A 17,448-nucleotide genomic window follows, 5' to 3' on the forward strand; every position below is an offset into this window, starting at 1 on the left:
AGAATGCTTGTTACCGAGTGTTTTCATAATAGCCTTGAGATGTGGCAGCTGATGACCTAGAAGTCAAACCACTTAATCGTGTAGACAGCTGGAAAAAGACAGCTGATACATATTGTGCCATTTTCCACACAGATGATTTCATAGATTTAGTAAAAGGCAAGTATCACAAACAAAGCAGAATTACCTGAAGGATAAAACCCCAAATGTATAAGCCTAACATGTATTCTTCATTATTTGGGAGGTGCCCAAGATGCATATTTAATCACAATTCAGCATGTATAAGCCTAACATGTATTCTTCATTATTTGGGAGGTGCCCAAGATGCATATTTAATCACAATTCAGCTTTTCCTGGTGTATTTCTGCCACAAAGAAGAAAATTCAAGCTGCTGTGACACAGAGATCCAAGACTTTTAATAGGACAGCGATTGCCTTAGTTAGGATACCTCTCCATTAGGCACACAGCTAGATTTGGAGAATATAAACTGCGTACTGTAGGCATTGTTTCCTGAAGCAACCTGTACAAGGATGTTTCTTCTAAAATATAGGAAGGCTCTTGGATGGGCTCCTACTGCACATTTACAAAGAACTAATGTTAAGTTTAGTAACGTTCTTACTCTGGTTGTTGCAATGCACCGCACTGGTGATCTGTATTCTTCTTCCATTTTGGTCAGAGCTATGATGGTTTCAGCAATAGCATTCTTCGTCACACGGGACCAAGCTTCCGACAGATGACCCTGTTAAAGAGGAAACTCAATTTATTACAGCTTTTATTAAGAACAACTAAAACTGTAATTTGAGCTGCTACAAGCTGTATCACGTTAGGATCTCAAGTTAGAATAGAAAAAGAGGAAGTCAGGGAAGACTTTGAGAAATCCAGTGTTTTTAAATCAGACAGATCTGGTAAAAGATAAAATACTCAGGTGACTGACTGAGGTAGTCTCTAAGCAGCTACTGGAATAACTAACTTGGAATAGGTGGAAGGAATATGATTTGAAGAATGAAAGAACATATTCCTAAAGCTCCCTCCGCCCGACTCTGAGAAAGAAGCTGGAGCACAAATAAGCGACTACGAACAACACAAAGATTACAGTGGATTCCTAGAGAAATCAGCTTCACTCGCCTCTAGCTTGGCCTTCCTGAATACTCTCCACAGTTTCTGTATTTGAACGAAACATCAGCACCATATCTTACTTTCCAAACCAACCTCAATGATTCTGAGCCTGTGGCACTGACTCATACCCTAAATTCCTGACTCAGAGACTGCTGAATTCTTAAGTCCTTAATGTAATCTCCAGATTTCTAAACTTGCTGCTAAAGGTGACAGAAATAATTGAGACTCACTGGACTCTAAAAAAGAAGGTATAGTGACTAACCGGGATGCAGGTACCTACATACCGCAAATGTTGAAAAAGTGAATCACATCTGTAACTCTTAGGAAGTGGCTAGTATGACTGATGTCACCCTGCTGATAATTAGCAGCTCTAAAAAGCCTCAAAGAAAGGTTTTTAAACCAGGACCCCTCTGTTCCTCCATCCTCTTTTGGGTAACAGGGCTCAACCCCCGAACAGGTTTTGAGCATGCCTAAAGCACAGAAGCTTCTTACAAAATGTATTCAAGAAACACTAATACTCCTCTCTTGAATGGCCTCAGTCCAGTCTCCGTGATCTCGAATGAAAGGGAAAAAGTTCAGGTCTCTTCCTTATACAAGAGAGGGGGGTCCTTACTGTTTGCCTACTGAATACATTAGAGTAAAATCAGTCCCAATCATGCCTTTAGGAGCTGCCACAGTTTAAGTAAGCAATTCAGTATCTACTGAAAGAGGGATTTATGTCCACATTTGAGAGGACTACACTTTATCTGACCGACCTGATCCCTTTATTTTTTTTGGTAATAAATAGTTATACATTCATTCCAAGTAGAATGGTTTAAACAAGAGAATTCAAGACCCCACCAGTGTGCCCAACAGCCAGCACTAGTGGAAAACTATCAGGTATGTGGGAGATGGAGCCTAGCATACTCGGACGTACATGCAAGTTGACATATCTAACGCCAGAGCTTTAAGAACTTTCTTACTGATTTCTGCAATGATTTTGGAGAACCAGATATTAGCAAATGCAAGTTTTATGGGCAAAGGTCTTGAATGGGTAGAGTTGCTGCTTAGACGAAAATATAAACATCTGATTCCAGTCAGCCAGCCATTTTCTATTTCTACTAATCTCTTTATTCCAGGCAAAGGTCTCTGATCAGCTTAGTTTTAATCAGCTGTCCATTTAGGGACAGGCTTTCCCATCATCATGGGAGCCACAATCTCATAAAACAAGGACCACCGAGTTGCTTCAAAAGGCTTGACCAGTACTATTTAAAAATGCTGCAGAAGAAAATCCACTATTTCCCTAATGTTTTCCCACTTACTCAAAGCATACCTACCAATAATGGCTACAAATGATACTGGCAACAACGGTTAAAAAAAAAAATTCTTGAACAAATTACCCCCCACCTCTCCAATTCATTCCCAATATATGTTGCATCTTATACACTGAAAGAAGTGGGGTACCCGAGGAAAACATATATACGTAACAGGGGGCACCATGTTAATCATTCTGGCATTTGCTATCTTGTGAGTACTTGTCTTTCCAACTGCTATTTTTTTTGGTCCTAGTATTTATATGCAATTTCCTAAAATGTTGATAAAGTAAGCAAAACCAAAAATCCATCATGTGGAATCACAGACCTTTCCCTCTTGTCAGTGGAACAATGGAAGCAAAGACAAAGTGATCATTTTATGCATGGACCAGTACTGCTGAAGGACAAGACATACTTTAATTGTAACTCTTAGCTAAAGATAATTGTGAGATTCTGAAATCTTGTGCATAGAATTCCCATCCAGCTTCAGCAACTTTGAGAATGGATCTCCTTAATCTAAGTGTAGTGAATGGTTTAGAAAATAGGACTCCAAAGCTGAATATACTGAAACAGCTTTCAAAGAGTAATCACAGAGGAAAATCCATGTCATTTAGAGCATCTTGCTGAAATAGGTACAGAATTAAGGAAAACAAACAGAAACCTCCCAGCCGAACTCCTCTCCCCTAAAGATATACAAACCCTATTTATTTTTTGCCAATATTGTTTCTGGGAAATACCTGAATAACTTTTCATCAAATTCTTCTGCCAAAAAGCTTGCCTGAAGCAGATACAACTATGGAAAATTCCAGCCCAGATGTAATAAGTAATAAGCAACTATAAATGTAGATTTCAGCAAAACTGAAAGAAGTCAGTCTTAACATGCAGTCTTAACCAGAAACTCCACATATAAGATCTACCTACAACACTATTATCTTACTCCACAGATACTTTTTACTTTTCAAGTGGAGTTCTGAGTGCTCAAGACTTTAAAAAATTAGGCCTCCATGTTAATAATGTAGAAAATGGCACACAATTATTGTTTACTACTTAAATTTCTGGTACAAGCGACTTATTTAAAAGCTCATTTCAAAACTGGATTTCTGTTTAGTGGAATCAGAACTCAGCTCCTCCGGCTCCTAGGCCTAGACTCTACCCAGAAGACTCTTATCTTTTTGTTCTTGAGACCAACTCACATTTAACAGCTCAACCCAATACTAACTGTAATAGAAAGTAATGAAAAAATGTACTCTTCATTATCAGAAATATTTGAATACCCTCCACACATATAAAGGATAGAAACTTACTGCTGCCATGTCTTTAATGAGTTTAATAATGATCTCTGAAATCTGTGTAGGTGTTGAACCCTTCATCCACCAGTGGCTTTCACCTCGCCGAATATAGCTGCCAAGGACATACGGTAACACATGAAATAAAAATCAAGTAATTGAGAGAAATCACTATTTGTCAAAATCCAGCACAAAGAAACACTGCACATATTCAGCATATGGTAGGTTGTGGGTTTATTTTATTTTATTTTATTTACTTTTATTTTTTTTTTAAATCAAACTCACTAATAACATGACTCATACTGTAAATGTTACACAATTTTTTCAATTCATAAACAAAGATTGTAAGAGACAACACGCTAACTTCAAAGACTGTAATTATTTTGTGCTTTTAGCTTGAGAATATATAGGTAGTTTTAAACAAACCTGGAATTGAAGATCATTGGAAGTGTGACTGTAGTAACTCCTTTGCCTGCAGTAGTGCCAGCCGTCCCTGTTATAGTAGTTCCTTTGGCTTTTAGCTGTACAGTGAGAGCTTTGGCAATGCATCCCAAAAACATGTCTAAGATACCTAGTTTATTCCAATCTCCTTTTTCTGTTGAGTGAATGATATCACTTATATCCGCTGGTGGAAGAGACTTCACTCCTATGATACTAGCCAGACGACTAGGGGTTACCTCGGGCAAAACACGTCTTAGTAATGATGTTACCTGGAGAAAAAATGAGAACATCACAATTCTTACCAAGACAGCTGGAGTTTTCAAGCAAAATCAAATAAAGTCTTTCTTCTTCTTCACAAGTTGTTTCAGTAAGAAGGACTGAATCTACTTTCTGTACTTGAGTCACACCTAGAAGAAATTCTGTAAAGGTTTCTGTCTTGTTTTGAAGTGTTTATTAATATACCCAGTGAGACAAGGCTGAAGGGTCCAGAACCAATCTCACTCGAACAATATGTAGCCTTCATATCATAACAAAAATATACTTAGTACTGGACTTACAATAATAGCGATAGAGATGTTTGTACAACTCTGATTTGGTTGCACGTTGCATGTTACAGACATGTTACCCACTTTGCATATAATCTTTAGATGCCAGAAACTCTATGGTAGAACTGTTAGAGACACTTCAGACTTTTGAAAATAAAGTACTTGAAATTACATGCTTCAACCTCAACACTTGGTGGAACTGGGGTTGAAATTGGCTCTGTCATGCAAAGTTTGGTCCAAATCAGGATGTTTGAAAGCTTAAGGAGTTAACATTTCATATCTGGTTTCTTAAGCCTTCAATGTTCTTTTGAAAAAACGTTTATATTTAAGAAAAAAAAGCAGTATTTTGTGTATCTGCAATATATCGATACTACTATGCGGGGCATTGTCTGCCTCCAGGCAAGTTGAGATGTAATGTTGTAACAGTTTAGAAAACTGGAAAAAGGAAGAGTAGTGAGTATGAGACATTAAAAATTCTGAAACAGGAACTAAAAATCCACCTAGAGAAGGCATACCAGCCAGCAACAACAAGCTAGCACATTAACCGTACAAAATTGAATCTTTTATATCTATGTTTATGTTATATTATGTGCATATAACTACACATATACTCAGACAGACAACATTCAAGTTCAGAAAAAGAGGTATTAAAGCTCTACCTGAGGATACCAAAAGTAGAAAGGAACTGTCTAGTTCCACACTACTTTTAGCCTGGAGTATATGACAAACATGCTAAGGACTCATCAGATCAGTAACAGACACCGCTAATTTAAAAACCTCTCATCTTCCTTATACAGGCATTATATATGCAGAATATATATACCCCAAACAACACTGGATTTTATAGATCCTATTTGACAGATATTTCAACCATGCCCTACTCATTCAATGTCTTATCTCAACCAGAGAAACCTCTGCTTCATCTGTTACAATGTTTTTGCAAGACAGTCATTACTCATCCCATAATTCTAGCTGTCATTATGCCTTGAGGTCAAATATGATACTAAAAGGGCAAGAATTAACTACAGCCTCCTGAAATTATACAAATATTTACCAACATTTGGAGCATATACAGCACATATAAATGGGGGTACCTGTAGCTCCCAACCCCCTTCCCCACAGTAAGGTGGCATGAGTTCTTACTAAAAAAATAAGCAGCAGTCACCTCACTGGCTTCCTTCCACACGTGAGAACTTAACTGCTTTTTATACAAAATTCTTATTTTAATAAATAAACCAGCTTTCAAACTTCATACATTTGAGAAATGGGAAATTAAGGATAAGAAAGGTGAAGAATGGTATTACTCAAAGGCATTTCAGAACGGTTTGCTGATTTAGGTCATGATGACTTAAGCGTTAATTAAGCAATTTTGGGTTCCTACACCTGTTCTACCTCCTGGAGACAAAACATTACAAACATTCAAAAGTGAGTTTGTTCTAATTTTGCAACTCAAAAGCTGGGGAAAAAAAAAACCCCAAACCTAACACTTCAATTCCAGAAAGAGGTTCTGTAGTTTGTTTTCAAATGTTTGTATATTTCTATTTGCCCCTCCTCATGATTGCAATAACAAAATGAGTTGCTTTATTTACAGTTATTCCCTAGGTGGAATATAGGGATGATCTGAGTAAGATTGAGAAAACAGTTTTGAAGAGAACACATGAAATTACATTTCACAAAAAAGTAAGTTAAAATACGTATTCTATTATCATGCACACAATTATAGGATTCTAAAGACTTTTTTCTAGGAATACCAAGATAGAGGAGTAGTAACTAGTTAGCACTCACCTGTCTCTGCACTCTGGGCGAAGCAGTATGTAGTAATGAGAAGAGATCCTGCAGCAGAGTCAGCTGCTGAGCCAGGTACTGCCGGCCTACATTGGAACCGCTCAGCGCCAGAACCATTGAGAGCAGCTCAAAGCAATAAGCATCAGAAGAAGCATCTTCATCGTTCGGCTGCGAGTTGGCGTTCTCTTTGCTAGAGATAGCATGCTCCCATTCTTCACGCACACGGGTTGCTTCCATTCGTATGGCCTGGACTATATGAGCACACACCTATCCAGAAAGAATACAAATACATAACAACTCTTCAAAACTTTTAAAATGAAGACGACTGTGGTTTATGTACCTTCACAACTATGACTAAAAAGGAAAGCCTGTGAAATTTGGCCTGTGCTTGACTTACTTTTCAACATAAATTCAAATGAAGAATAAAACTTAGATTTAAATCTAAGAGTAAAGATCAGATAAAATTCTTTAGAATGAAGATTTAGATTTAATACTGGATTTGTTTATCTCCATTCTGGAAAATTTCATTGGAATAAATCTTTTTTTTACTGTAGTTCCTGCCTTTTAATTTGCTTTTTATGTAGAATGCAGGTCTAAAAAAACACACACAAAATAACCCCCCAAAGAAATACATTTACTCAACACCCACAAAAGGACTTATTAACATACTTAGTCTCTTGTTTAGTTTACCATTCAGAAAGCTTAAAAATTTTTAGAATCATGTTTTTGTCTTACCGATAGCATGTTAAAAAGCATTTTTAGGAGATTTTAAAGTTTGCTGAGATGGGTGACAAAAGAGTAGATCCTGCATGATTTATTAATCTAACAAACTTCAGAACTTATCTAATAGTTCTTGTATTCATCTTGTAAAGATGAAAATCTTTACAGCAATGTTTGTCTCATGATAGTTGTAATAAAGATAATATAAAAGATGCTTTAATTGGTCTATTTTTTTAAAAAATAAGTATTCAAAACAAAAAGTAAAAATATACTCTACTGCTTTATGCTAAGAAAAACAAAGATAAGGAAGAAAACCACAAACCCAAACATTCATTGACTGCAGGAAAAAATAATTATTGAATCTATGCACCGATTACCTTTTTAGGATTAAATTTTGTTGAACCTAAATATTTTTTGATAACACAAATGGGGAAAAACTGTGCAAACTAAACTCTGTCGCTGAACCTCTCCTAGAAACTTGAGAGGCTCTACTATTACGCTATTATTACCATCAAACACGAATAAGTACCATTTAGAACTCAATTCTAAAAGTTTTAAATTGAGTGTAATAGGATAGAGGTTTTTATCCTATCAAAGTGAATCTTTTCAGTGTCAGTTTCAGCAGATTTTTTGTATCACACACACACACAATATTTAAAATGTAAGCCAAAATTTGATTATACAGAACAACAGAAGAACTGCAAGCGTCAAATAAAAAGTTCTATAGTCACTGAAAATGAGCATATTTATTACAACACACAAGTATTTATTCCTCAAAGCATTTCAGAATGAACAAACCTGCTTCTGCAAATTTGTCAGTTTGCTCCGGCTGAATATGATCCCTACCATGTGCTCCTTCAGGTCTGCATCTGATGTTGCCTTCGTAAAAAGCATATTAAATATTAGGTCAAGACTTTCAATTACATTTCCTAATTACTGTAGCAATTAACATGGAATATATCAATGAACTTTGTTTTAGAAGTTTGTAGCTTTTTGTTACAGAGAAATAAGATATATAGGCAAGATCAATTTAACTATGGTTAATGCCTCTTAGCTGGATTTACTTTCTCTTTATAAGAGGCAATTTGAGCATGAAACAAAATAACATAAGCAAAACAAAGTACAATTATCTGAGTCTGAGATTTAGCATCTTTTCATAGCTTAATGCAATGACTGATTTAAGTCTTTGTAAAGCAGTGCATGGAATATACTATTCAGTTTATATATTTCACAGTAGAAGAAACAGGGAACATACAATTGAGTTACCACACAGCAGGTGTGAGAAAAATACACTTCTATAAATGCATAATTCAGTCACGAAACTTATTGCCCTTAGGTACTGGGTAGAGCAGAACTATATATGTCACCTGAAAAATGAAATTACTTTCATTGAGGACAGTCCTATTTTGGCTATTAAACATGACAGTCCAGATACAGTGACCTTTTCAGGAAAACTTGAACAAATCCTTGCTAGAAAACAGGACAGTATACTAGGTAAAAGGATACTAGTGTAGTTTCTTAATGATATTATTTTAAAAATAACAATTGCGACATTTTACTTCTGTTTTGATCTGAAGATTACATATCATAAGACACAGGATAAATATTGAAAATCATCCTGGATCATTTTTTCAGCAAAGTATTATTGATAGAATACAAATAAATACATTGTGTACTTTTTCTTCTCCTTCTGGGGAAGACAACAGCGCTTTTTCTTCTTGTTCTGGGGTTGGCTCAGCATCTCCAGAGATGAGTTTTCCAAATACCTGGAAGGAAGAAAGTGACAATTATCTTATCTCAGAGATAAATTTGTGCAGATGTGACATTTCACGTTAAAAGATGAAGCACCAAAAGTCTACAACTTATAGTAACTTTCACTGTATAACACATTAAAATCCCACCTGGGATGTAATAAGTCGGAACACTCGCAGCGTCTCAGATTCACAGTTTCTTTGTTGAGCTACACTTGCAGAAATCTGGCCTGCTATCTTAATGCTTTCACCGTCTTTCCATCCAAGAATTTTCACTTGTCGAACTCTTAGTGTGTTCTCTGGACCCTTCAATTCAATTTTGATGATGTGATTGTCACCCCCAGGAAGTTCACTGGTTACCCAGCCAATATGTCTTGAATCCAAGTCTACCTATTAAACAGGAATATAAAGAGAGGAGCTGACATTATTACATCAAACAAAAAGTCACCTACTTCTAAACCAAACCTGTCATATACTGCTGGAACCAAAACAGTGTTTGCTATGAAATTTTCATCCTGAGCAGTAAGACTAAGATGTTTAATTATAAAAACATTCAACATCATTAATTCTGATTTAAAAAATTCTCAAACTTAAAAAGAATTAAATATAGATATTTATTTTTGGTCTTTAAAGCCTATTAGAAATAGTGGCTTATCTATCCCTTTCATCCTCTAAGCAACAGTTCACATATTCAAAAAAACACTTTGAACTAATATTTGCTCACTACTTTTAACAAACAACAAAAAAAAGCAGCCTGAAAATTAACTGAAAATATAACACACAATTATCAGTAGTTATTTCATCCCTATGCACATAAACACCTGTCAAAGAAATTGTAACTGTGTGTAAGTCAATGTTTGATAAGTCCTGCATCTCTTGATAAGACTAGCAGTTGTAAAAAAGACAGATGAACTGTATCAAATGATTTTAAAACAAATATTTTTTTTTTAAAGAATGTGAATAATGTTATAAGATTTAAACTGTGATGTCACTACTGGAAGCCAAAACCCGCTAGGGTGCAGTGCCTCACATCACAGCTCCGAGCAGCCCAAGCAGCCTAAACTGCACTTGGCCCTGAGCCAAGCCAGCCCTCTCTCAATATCCATAGGCTCAATTATAACCAAGCTAATATTTGTTCTTTCCCATTTCTATGCTAATTCTCAGTGTCTGCATTGAACTGTGCTGCAGCAGACAAGACTGACTTTTTTTTTTTAATACCATGAGACAGGGTATGCATGAGTTAGGGTGTAGTATGTGTGTTTGAAGATGAAAAGCTGTTGATGAAGTGTCAGAGGACTGTTCAGCAGAGGGAGCAAAGCTGAATCAAGTCCTGCCTGTCTCCTGGGACTGAACCATCCCTGAAGAAATGCCAGGGCACTGTTTCAGCAGACACAAACAAGGCCAGGCACCAAGCTAACAAGCTGTGTCAATGATAGCAAGTCCAGCACCTGAGCTGTGCTGTAGCATTCTTTTATTTAGCTGGACAGCCAGGCATACCAAGTCAGTCTTCTCACAAAAAAAGAATTATCCAAGAGGGGTGCGTGTGCTTCCATCTATATTTTGTATCTACATATATAGACTCACAGAGGAATATACACACACACACTTTATATCTCTCTACATACATACACACGCTCACACTTCACCATTTAGTATGAGCCCACTGTACCAAAGTTTTTTTTCTTCAGGTTTGTAACAACTTTTGGAGCTGTATCTTTGCTGTAAATGCTCTCTGAGGATAACAGGTAGAGAAAAGCAAGCCATCTCTTTGCAGTAAGACAATGCTTCTTCTTGAAGAATTTTATCACTGATTGTCAATAATCCAAATAAAGTTTTGAGCCCAAAATGGTAACTGCCTGCTTGAAACCTTAAATATCTTTGTTGGGTCACACCAATGTCAAAATAAAAAACATTATTCTCTGTACAAAACACACGTGTCTATCATTTGGCTTCGCAACAGAAATATAAAGACTGAATACCATTCTGAAATCGAGTCTCTGGACAGAAGTCTTCAGCCACCTGAAGCTGAGAACTAAAATAGCAGGGTAAAATGCATGCTATAAACGTATATTAGACCATGTAACTAGAAAAACTTGTCTTAAGGGTAAATGATTTATTTTCTCCTTTCTCATGGTGTTCTACTTCTGCTAACTCTTAAGCTGCATTTCTTTAATGAAAAATGATTCCATGAAGCAGGTAAAGGTGCAACACCAAGAAGACAGGCATCGGAATATGTAACAATGTGTAATACTAATTAATGCAATTATTTCAGGTATATTCAGATGTAAGTACTGTAAAAGAAATCAATCAGCTTGTTGGACCTTATAAAACACAACCTAAACACTCTTTTTTGGAAACTTCCTACATGGACACTTACACTTTCAGCTTCAGCAATTAAAAACCAAAAAAAATAATAATCTAAGGAACATCTCATATTACCCTGTTCTGTTTCAGTAAAAGAATAAAAGCTTGATCAATATTCAGTTTATGTAACTGAATTCTGTCATTAATAATACAGTATTTTCCAATAATATTATGATACCTGATGTTTGTAAAATAATTTATCTACTATAATAAATTGAAACTATTTGCTTAGAAAATCTCTGCTCTACGCAGGCAAAATGACACCAGTTTTTCAATGTCAGCTGTTAAAATGTTTACCTGCTTTATTCTGCAGAGATCTTCTACCGCCTTGCCAGTTAGGAAGGTCATTGAAGTCACTTTATTCTGCAAAAGACAAGCAAAGTAAGAACAAAAAACTTCAACTGAGGACCATTCTGACTATTTCTTCTCTGTTAAGAGAGAATGTACATAAAAGAGTGGCAATTTGTTTCATTAAAAAAAATAATTAAAAAGTGATCAAAACCAAGGACAAAGGATTCCAAAGCACAGCTCTCAAAAAAAAAAAAAAAAAGAAAAAAATTGCTCCTTGTATTAAAAGTTGGAGTTGAAATAAAGATATATTTCTAATATTACTGTACAGAATAAACCTGAATGCAGTAAGTCTAGAAGATAGTCTGGATTTTACAAAAACTCCTTACTTGAATGCTTCGACAGAAATCATGAGTCGGAAAAGTAACTTAGGAAATAATCAAATGCTTCAAAATGCATCTGAAATTGAACATGTTAGTTCATGCAAACTGCACATTTAATTGGATTGGTCTGATCACATCAGCTACTGCTTTCAAAACCACAAGAATCAGAAACTTTACTTTGAAATGTGAGCTTCAGAATTAGAACTACAAACTGAACTGGACAAAGAAAACCGTGTTCTTGACTGATAAATACATACAACTTTGATATGCAGCTTCAATGAGAGACATTTAATTTCGCTTTCCTCTTACCCCAAGATCTCTGGAATTGTCTACGTGAACACACACGTAGCGTGCATTGATTCCTTTTACACAGTTAATTGTGATGTTTTTAGTTTTGTTTTTATCTTCATCTCCTGACTCCCAGAACGTTTCTGTAGATCCGTCTGTTAAACTACCAATCATAGCCGGTCGGCTTGATGTTTTAATGTCAACAATGCTGGTTAGGTCTTTTAGACAAACCACTATACACAGTTCCTGTGAAAACAAATGAGAATATTTAATAATATCTGAAAATAACCCCAAATACAGGCATTATTTACATTTTTTTAAACCATACAGGCTTTTTTGTTCTGAGGAATCTGCACTCTGAATTAAAGAAGAAATTTGTCATTTATTGGTTCAAATTATTTAGCTCTTTAAACCAAAGGAAATATATACTAGCTAACAGCTGAATATATTAGGAAATGCCTAAATTTATTAATAAATGGAAGAAACCACTTTAAAGATATTCATCAGGAGTATTAATTTCTAATCCTCAGAATAACAGAAATAAAAAAAAGATATAAGCAAGTAATAACTCGAGTATAAAGCATTTAAAAAATGGACTAACTCAATAAAGGAAGTGAATTAACTGAATGAACTACAAGAGACCCCCAAACACTTTACTTGCAAAGAGGCACTTACAGGCACTGCTCCAAAATTTAGGATAGATGAGCTAAGGCTCAATACTTGTACCATTAAAGTTAAATATGAGAACCTGAATATCCGCAACAAGATCCCAAACTGAGATATATTAAAGGAAATACGATACTGCAATAAAAAATGTTTTAATTCAAACAGAATGATCGTAGAAAGTACAGGCTGTTCACAATCAATCTCTGCTTCTGAGAGAGAAATGTAATACTTGCCTGATTCATCACTTCAAAACCAGACTGAACGCTGATACTAAAACTCTCTTCACTATCTCCATCATCAGATTTAGACAAAATATTGTTGATATGATGAAAAACATTGCTCTGGTGCAGGAACTGGTGATCAGATTGTTTGAATTTGAGACTCCAGCACCTGAAAACACATTTAGTGGACTTCGAAATTTTGAATATTGTTTAAAAGACATAACCTACCAGTGAAACTTAATTACATTTTTGCTTCTCAAAGTATTTTCTATAAAACTTTAACTTCAAATTATTGCAGGATCTTAAGTGTTTCTATGCATCATTTTGAGGAAGGCAAGAATAAACTTTTCTTAGAATTTTAACAGTGAGTAGTATCATTGTTATTCAAATTGTATATTTGAGACAGATACACAGGAAAAATTTCAAACCGTTTAAGGACACTATTCAGATGATGGATTTCTAAGTAAAAGGTATCATGCTACCATGCACATACACACACAGATACCACCGTATTATTTGATGATATGGTTTTTTTCCATAGTGGATATAGTACAGAATTTACAAGCAAATATATTTTTCTCTATAAAGTCTTTTATACTGTTATTTATATGTAGAAACACATAAATACATCTTTTACATGTATCTTTCCTATGCATAAGGATAGATACGTTCCTTTTCACATGGGCACATAAAGTCATTTCAGACTTCCTATCTACATTGCAAAATCTTTTCATGTATAATGTTACAACATTTCCAGCCTTTTAAGAATTGTCTTAATTTGTGCTTACCTTAAGGCCATTTGCTGTAATGCACTACCACTGGGAAGAGACATCATGAGATCAGAGATTGTCTGGAGAAGGCGATGAAAAGTGTGGGGTAATGGGTGAGCTGCTTCACCAGCAATCACTATATCTGACAGAGGATGTTCGCACACTCTTGTGTCTTTTTCCTAAGATGCAAAGCAATTTGTATGTTGTTAACAGACTTTCAGAGAAAAAAAAAAATAAATAGAAACAAAATCATTAATGATATTTGGTTTAAGAATAACTACAACAACCCTATAATGAATGTGAACTTCAAAGCAGTTACTTCCAGAGAATTTTTACAGTAACAAGTTATACATGAACACTAAACAAGGAATTTGGGAAGTATACTGTATACTACCACATGTTTCTCATGATTTACATAGGCAAAAGATAACATTGCAATAATTTGAAATCAAAGAAACAAACTAGGAAAAATGACATATTCTAGCTGTTAATAACAACTTTTATGAGCAGCAAAAACCAGGCATAACAAACTTGCTAATTAAGCTAGGGTTATCAGCTGCTTTATTTCATTAGAGCTGTGAAAATGATGATTCTTAGTAATGGTGCGCTAGTATCGGAATGGCTGTGCATTGGGAGCCACGTTCCACTGGGCAGTGGGTTTGAAGACAGCAGCAGAGGGCCAAAGAGGGTGGGGGCCAGCAAGGTTTGTTATGGGGAGGAGTAGCAGAGAAAGAGAAGGAGGTTCTGATCATGATACCCTATGTCAGAAGGCAGAGAAAGACTCATTTATGAAGGATACAGACTCTTTGCTTCTTTCTTAAAAGAGAATCTGATACTGCTTGAATCATGGAACCCAGCTGCATGCCCCCAACCTACTGACATCCAAATCCAGATTAAAACTTACTATTTTAAACCCATTAAATTGTCTATGTATATTCTTGCAAGTACATTTCCCACACATCTCAACTGCTTGAATGCCTAGAAATGCTATGGTATTACTTGAAATAAATTTTAGGCACATGCTTACCTAGCCAAGAACCATCAAACCAGACATTTCTCTCTGTTTTCCTGGAGGGCCTAATGTGGTAAAGTGTGCTCAGCGTACCAAGTAAGAAGCATGAGATTGAATTCTACACTAAATAAAACCAATTATTCAGAAAAAGTTCAAAGCCTAAGCATTCACCTTATAACATCTTGCTCCCCCTGCCTCCTCTGGAGCTTGGTAATTCTGGCATTTTGTTTTGCTTTAGGAAGGACATTGACCTTGAACCTACATTTTATGTGTTAAATCATTTACGGTTTTAGATCTCCATCTCCTATTTTTACAGAATTCATCCCTGGGCTTTCTCACCCTCTCCCTGTATGTTAAAAGAATAAGTAAAAATATTTCACATAAGGAAGTGAATCCCATTTGTGGAAAAGCACCGAACTGCCTTGGATTTATTACATTAGGTACATAGATTTACATGGGTATTTTTTATCATGTGATCAGACTACTAAAGGAAGATGTGATTTGAATATACATCACCTGAACAATATTTAACAATTAGCTGAAAACTGTTGCCAGTTTCTGTATGCCATTAAATTATTCATCCTACCCAAGTGATCAAGGAGAATTTTTTAAGTCCCCCTTCTTCGTTGTATCAAGGAGAAGCAGCATTCCCACCAGAGCAGAAATGGCATATTTTAACATTCCCTTCTAATGTCATTTAACTTTCAATTATTAATTATCCAAACTACAGCTAAGACAATATTTGTTTATTCTTTTATATAGTAAAGGTTCTTATTCTGTAGGCTGACCAGCAAGAACACATTTCCCTCACTCTAGCAGTGCTTTTGATGTGCAGTTACTATTAGAAGGCAGAAAGTTGGAGCCGTGCACAGAAACAATATTCACAATATAATGCAGAGAGCTACTGCCTACCTTTTGGAAGAGTGCTGTTAAACTATACCATTTTACATGCTACATTTTCAGAACTGTAATTTTTTTTTAAATCACTAAATTAACTACATTTAGTGTACATATAATTTGTTTTAATATATACTTCTCTCTATACTTAGAATTACTTAAATTAACTACAGATTTTCAGAATTATCTACAGACTTTTCTTAAAGCACTGAAAGACACAGCAGACCAAACAACAAAGCTTCTCTAAAAAATATTTTCTCTTTTCTTTCTTCTTATTGGGGGGCAAAGGAAGAATAAAAAGCAAACAGTACATTTTTTTTATTACTAGATTAGCAATGTGCTTATGCTTTTTTTTTCTCCTTCCTTCCTCTGAATACTCACAAAAATAATGCATCAGCACACAAAATCTGGTGATTTGAGAAGAAAAAATAATTTATCTATGACTACCAAAGGAGATCAAATACAATTTAAGACTAAGAATTTTTATTCCATCATTAAGATACTGTTTTTACTGAGAGGATTAAGGGTCTGTTTATTTTTGTTCTGTTTTGTTTTTTACATACAATAAAAATATTTCTAAATTGACTACAAAATCACCAGAGATACTGCATTTATGAAGGGAACACGGAACCTTACTTACCTGTTCTGCATTTTCTTTATTTGATTTATTTTCTTCATCCTCCTCTTCTTCAGGCTCTACAGGTGCAGGGGTCAGGGAAGCCACAAAATGCCACAAAATATCGTGAAGAGAAGTTGTTTGAATGACGTTACAAAGCAGCCAGTTGAAAGCCTAAAATAACACACACGCATGGAGTTACTATATCAAACTTAATCAAACCTGCAGTAAAACCATTCCTTAAACCATGTATTTAAGGAGGTGCACTGATGCTTTTGGACAGACAAACAATAATGCAAAGGCCTTCAAGTAAGACACATTGTTCTGTAGCTGCAACAGTTTATTAAAATGACAACTATATTACACAGGGTATAGCAAAGTAATTCACAAACACCGTACACCAAAATAAGTTCTTTGAAAAAAGCTTTTAGGATGAAAAAGCAAAGTTCTGAAGTATATTCAGAGATTATTACAGGATAAGGTGGCAGCACTCCTTACTATTTAAATCGGTTAAACAAGTAAAGATCCTTCCTAATTTAGAACTCTGTAGGCTGAGATGTGGTTTCCTTGTTTGGTCTCTGCCATTGAATTAATCAAAACAATTAAGCCACTTCCAAAAAGTCAACATAATGGGGAAAAAAAATTTTTTTAAAACTATAATATTCTTAAATTCTTCTAAAAGCTGCAACACTTTTCACGTTGATGTTTGGAAATTTGACAGTTGCTTAACAGTAGAGGTGTGGTTTTTACTTCATCTGAGAAAATCCATCTATATTTTCACACATTAAAAATATTTGGAAAATACCCATGCTGTATACAAGTTCAGAAGAAACATTATTAAAGCTTAGCTAAAATAAATACAAAACAACAACAAAAAAAGCCCTCAATGAGGCTGTCTCTTGCAGCTTTTATTGAAGCAACTGATCTTTAATGGATCTTTTGGTCGCTCATTCATTATCTACATAACAGGGGTAGCATTCATCCATCTCAGAAGGAAGTTGTGAAATATC

At 35.3% G+C, this 17,448-nt stretch overlaps 1 protein-coding gene across 20 annotated transcripts in view; it reads right to left on the reverse strand.

Moving 5' to 3' along the window:
• MYCBP2 (MYC binding protein 2) overlaps nt 1-17,448 on the reverse strand; it is a 200,832-nt gene that overhangs the window by 13,278 nt on the left and 170,106 nt on the right. For 18 of the 20 annotated variants that reach the window (XM_040584251.1, XM_040584258.1, XM_040584248.1 and 15 more), the window contains 12 exons: nt 16,463-16,612; nt 13,932-14,092; nt 13,156-13,312; nt 12,278-12,502; nt 11,595-11,660; nt 9,084-9,323; nt 8,850-8,948; nt 7,981-8,061; nt 6,463-6,729; nt 4,118-4,401; nt 3,710-3,806; nt 617-736 (listed from right to left, as the gene is read on the reverse strand). In XM_040584251.1, the coding sequence (XP_040440185.1) occupies nt 617-736; nt 3,710-3,806; nt 4,118-4,401; nt 6,463-6,729; nt 7,981-8,061; nt 8,850-8,948; nt 9,084-9,323; nt 11,595-11,660; nt 12,278-12,502; nt 13,156-13,312; nt 13,932-14,092; nt 16,463-16,612 (1,947 nt within the window). The remainder of the gene's footprint in view (nt 1-616; nt 737-3,709; nt 3,807-4,117; nt 4,402-6,462; nt 6,730-7,980; nt 8,062-8,849; nt 8,949-9,083; nt 9,324-11,594; nt 11,661-12,277; nt 12,503-13,155; nt 13,313-13,931; nt 14,093-16,462; nt 16,613-17,448) is intronic. The other 2 variants (XM_040584263.1, XM_040584244.1) reach the window with 1 other exon arrangement.

This window comes from Falco naumanni, chromosome 2, assembly GCF_017639655.2.
Source record: "Falco naumanni isolate bFalNau1 chromosome 2, bFalNau1.pat, whole genome shotgun sequence".
Lineage (NCBI taxonomy): Eukaryota > Metazoa > Chordata > Aves > Falconiformes > Falconidae > Falco > Falco naumanni.